This window comes from Maylandia zebra, linkage group LG2 (assembly GCF_041146795.1).
Source record: "Maylandia zebra isolate NMK-2024a linkage group LG2, Mzebra_GT3a, whole genome shotgun sequence".
Taxonomy (NCBI): Eukaryota; Metazoa; Chordata; class Actinopteri; order Cichliformes; family Cichlidae; genus Maylandia; species Maylandia zebra.
In genome coordinates this window covers 8,542,131-8,546,652 of record NC_135168.1, presented here as the reverse complement: position 1 = coordinate 8,546,652, position 4,522 = coordinate 8,542,131, and the positions used below count along the sequence as shown (strand labels likewise).

At 43.1% G+C, this 4,522-nt stretch overlaps 1 protein-coding gene across 1 annotated transcript in view; it reads right to left on the bottom strand.

Annotated features, from left to right (window-relative positions):
* Positions 1-4,098: 4,098 nt before the first annotated feature.
* The window catches only part of LOC143413400 (NLR family CARD domain-containing protein 3-like), a 13,721-nt gene continuing 13,297 nt past the window's right edge, over positions 4,099-4,522 (bottom strand). Inside the window, exon 6 of the mRNA XM_076876371.1 lies at positions 4,099-4,522. This exon is cut by the window's right edge and continues 393 nt beyond it. Within this exon, the coding sequence (XP_076732486.1) occupies positions 4,371-4,522 (152 nt within the window). The 3' untranslated portion in view covers positions 4,099-4,370.

Here is a 4,522-nt window from a genome sequence, read left to right as displayed (position 1 = left end):
TCTGGCTGTGGGAACACATGAGTCCCTGTTTGTGTTCAGATTGTGTGCATGTTTTAGACGTGTGTCACATGTAGAAACACAACAATCCCACAATGACACACAGATGTGTTTGACACAGCTGTGCAGCTGTAAGTTGTTTCTAATGATTCATTGAAGCTCTTCTAACATTCTGGAGACGATCAGTACATGAATCTGTTCAACACGACAACAATTTGACTTCAGTGTGAACGTTTGCATTAAATAACCTTCTTCATCCAGCTGACAGCATCTTCATCCTATGATGTGAACAGTTCCTCCTGTTGATGACAAACCTCTGACAGGATCTGCTTGAGGAGCTTTTTCATGTGCAGCTCTCTGAGCTCAGGGCTGAGCTGCTGTTTCATCTTTAAGAGCTGCTGCCTCCTCGCCGGACTTGTTCTCCTCTTCTTCTCCTAATGACACCATTTCTGCTTCATATTAAATTCAATAAAGATGCTGACATGTATCTGTAGCAACAACATCATTGAATCTAGAACAACTGGAGCCAAACCAGTGGCTCTGCTGGGATCACTGGTGAGCCAACACTTCCTTGTTGATGCAGATTTCAGGGCTTCCTTTTGCTCCTCCGTTATAACTGTTCTCTCTTCTCAACACATGATGACACAAAGGAATCAGCAGTGACAAAGATGATGCTGAAGAGAAGCACACACTTCACACATATAACAGACCAGTGCAGTTACACACACCTCTGCTCGACATCAGGCCTCAAACAAAGACACAAAACACTAACTTGACTCTAAACAGAAGAAACGAGCAGCTGTTTCTGTTCTGTGCTTATTTATATTTGACACACATGCTTCTCTTTGTGCAAACACACATGGCACTATAAGGGTAACCTCGCACACAATGATTGGACAGCACAGTGATGATGCTGGGAGATCCTATACGCAGCAACACAGAAACACTGAGAACTTTAAACACTGATGGAAAGTGTTATAAATGACTTGTTGGCCTCTGATCTGTCACAAACAGCTGAAACGTGTCTCTCATGAGTCACATGAAGGTTTTTGACAGAAAGGACAAAAAGTAGCTGCAGTCAGTTTGTGTCATTTTTATATTTATTCATCTGGGAGAAAAATCTGAGGGACATTAAAATGTGTTTTCAACAGAGACAAGAACATGAATATAACAGAACAGGTAAATGAACATGTTTCAAGTAAACAGCTGGACTGATCAGGTCCAAACACAGAGTGATAAACTTGTCAAACAGCTGTCATATCTTTATATAGAAGCTCTTTATAAATGCTGCTCACTGCAGTCTGTTTACTAATAATGTCAAAGTGTTAGAAACACAGAAACATCAGAATGGTCTTTGTTCACAGAAACCTGTCTGGGATCCTTTGTTGTTCTTTTGATGCAGAGTTACATTATAAATATAAAGAGTTATTTCAGAGTCTCATCAGTTTTCCTGCATGTCTTTATTTAACACATCAGCAGGGCTGAAGCTCTCATGTTAAACACACACTGATCTATGGACACGTTCATGTGTTTCTAACAGAACCAGGCTGTTATCAGCCTGCACTAACATTATGTCACACACACTGAATGTAACAGTGACAGTTTACATCATCACACAATCAGCTGTGATTGTTTCACTGTCATCAAACGAGTCAACAGGAAGTAGAATCAATAGAAACCAATCATTTCCTGACAGCATGTCTGATGGAAATAAGTGCAGATTATGTATGAAGTCTAACTGCACACAGTAACTGTGTTACAATAAGGACTTAACAGCGCCCTCTGCTGGAGTGTTTCAGTACTGCGTTAACTAGAATACACCACCTCCTCCTCACACCACCTGCTACAGCTCTACTCTTCTATGACTACAGTCATCCACAGCACTGATGTGAGGTCACATGGTTCATATGTAAGGAGCACAGCTGACCTCAGGTCAGTTTAATGACTGTGAGCAGCAGCTGTGTTATTGTCACTGTGACAGGGAGACACTCTCAGACACAGCGCTCATGTCAGCTTGTTCTCATGCAGGAGGATCAGGAGCTCCATGTTTGTCTTTCTGTTTGAATCATGATGTGTTTGTGCCATCAGAGTCTGTCATGAGTACTCAGGGTTTCACAGCAGCTCTTCTGGATGCTGACGAGGACTCCAACCTCATGTTTCACCTCTCTGAGCTTCTGATGTCTGTGAACACTCGTGTTTCTTCTCTGGGCTCATCTGGACAAAAACACCTTTCTGTGTTTGGCTGCAGCCTCATTCTGACTGACAGGAAGTGTGTTATCCATGAGCTGCACTTCTGTGAGGAAGTTTCCTGCTGTGTTTCCTGTCTGTGGACAAACACGAGTGTTCCAGCTGAGGACTTGGTTCCTTCCACCTGTCCATACAGGACATCACGCTGTCTGCAGCTCTGTAAATGCAGCTCCAGGTCCTTCCACGTGCTGCTCTGTATTTGTGCAGTTTGTAGTGTGTCCTGGGAAACGTAGCACACATGGTGTTCTTCTGCTGTTTCCTCCTTTCACTGAGTGTGAAACACTGACGCTGTGCTGTTGTTCACAGAGGGGAGCTGATTCTAGCTGCAGCTGGACTCTGTCATCTAACTGAATGTGTTGGTGCTGATCACGGGGCTCTGAGGGGGGAGCAGCAGGAGGACTCTGGATGCTGACGTCAGTGTATCTGTGGAAGCTCCCACAGCGTGTCTGTCATTCAATATTGTGCTGTATATTGTATCTATGCAAAGATGAACAGACTGTGTGTTCACTGGTCTCTGTGCTGCAGCTCTGATGTCATCATCACTCCCTCCTCCACCCTCAGCAGTCCCAGCATGCTGCTGTGGTGCACCCCACCCTCACTCTACACCTGAGCCACAGACCACACCCTCCACCTCAATATACACCACAGTTTTCTCTGCTGTGGAAATGAGATCAGGAGGAAATCATCATTATTATTATTTAATAAACGCTCACATTAATGTGGGCTTATTTGTTTCATATTAGAAACATTAGTTGAGTGTTTTTAGTATAAAATGGTCAAAGTCCCTCTTTTTGCTCCTCCCCTCACCTGTGGATGGGCGGTGCTGTTACCGTGGTGACAGCTTGGATGTGTTTCAGTCCTGCCTGGTTATCACTGCAGGAATCTTTCACATTTATTACAGGTAATAACTCTGATTTTTCTGTGTATTATGAACCAAATGTAACCTGATACACACAGAGATGGATGAGCAGAGGTTTTTTTTGCAGTTTATGTAGTTACTATGGACTTAATGCATACATATTATTAAAATTAGGGCTATAACAGTTGTATTGATGTATAGCAACTTGAAATGCTCCCACAAATGGCTCCACAGCATGTAAAAATATAACAAAAGCTCTGGCGGACTTGGTTCTGTGGTCAGTCTTAAAGGGTGAAGTTCAACTCTGTAATCTTCACTGTGTCACAGAGTTCAGTGAGTCCCGTTATTCACAGTATCAATCAGATCATCAGAGAACAGCTGATCAGCAATCAGTGGTGCCAACAGCGCCTCCTGTGGTGAGAGGATGCAATAATGCAATGTAGCATTTTTCCACTCAACACTTGCAGTCATGGAAACTGTCTGTTGGATCTGTGTGACGTTGCTTTCTTGGTTAGAGTTCCTCACAAATGTCCAGATGATTCTTCTAATGAGGCGTCGACCATGTTTGCAGCTCTTTGGAAGAAAACGTCGCCCTTTGCCATCCTTACTTTTCTTTGACTTCTTCAAATGCAGCTGAACTCCAGCTGGTATTTTCTTGGACTTTGCAGCTGTCTCTGGTCATCAGTTCATTCCTGCAAACCTCTGAAGCTGAACAACAATGATGCTGCATTGCTGGCTGATCCCAAAAGGTTGATTCTGTTCATCTGGACGTTTTCAGAAACGTTTGCTCACTGATCAGGTGACTTCTTCAGTCTCAGCTGACTGCAGCTTTACAAGCTTACAAACAGCACATTTGCACAATGACTGAAAGCAGCAGCACCTGATATATATGATACTAATATAATACATATACATATATAATCCATACTAATGATGAAGGAACTGAGCTCACAGTCCATTGTTCATTCAGTGAACTACTCAGTTTATTTTGGGCCTCAGAAATGCTCACTCTGTTTGTACATCACTGTCAGCAATAGACTCATTCTGCTGTGTGGACAGGAACACATGTGACATCACTTCCTGTTTGTTTGTGACTGAAGAGGAAGAAGTTTACAAGGAATCATTTAGAAGAGTTTCAAACATCAACTGATTGAATCCATGAATCTGAAAACGTGTTTGTGAGTGAAAGAGACAGACATGTACAGACTGAACTATCTGTTCAACAGTCAGAGTGTTTCTGTAACAGGAGACACTCTTTACACTCCACTCAGCACAGGGACACTGAGGCACCAGGAGACAAGAACATAAACCCAGGATAAAGAGTTTGAGTGAATGTGGTGTTGAAGGTGTGGAGGTGGATCAGAGTGTCAGAGGAGACTCTGTAGAAGGACAGAGTGCCAGCAGGACAGTCCACATACA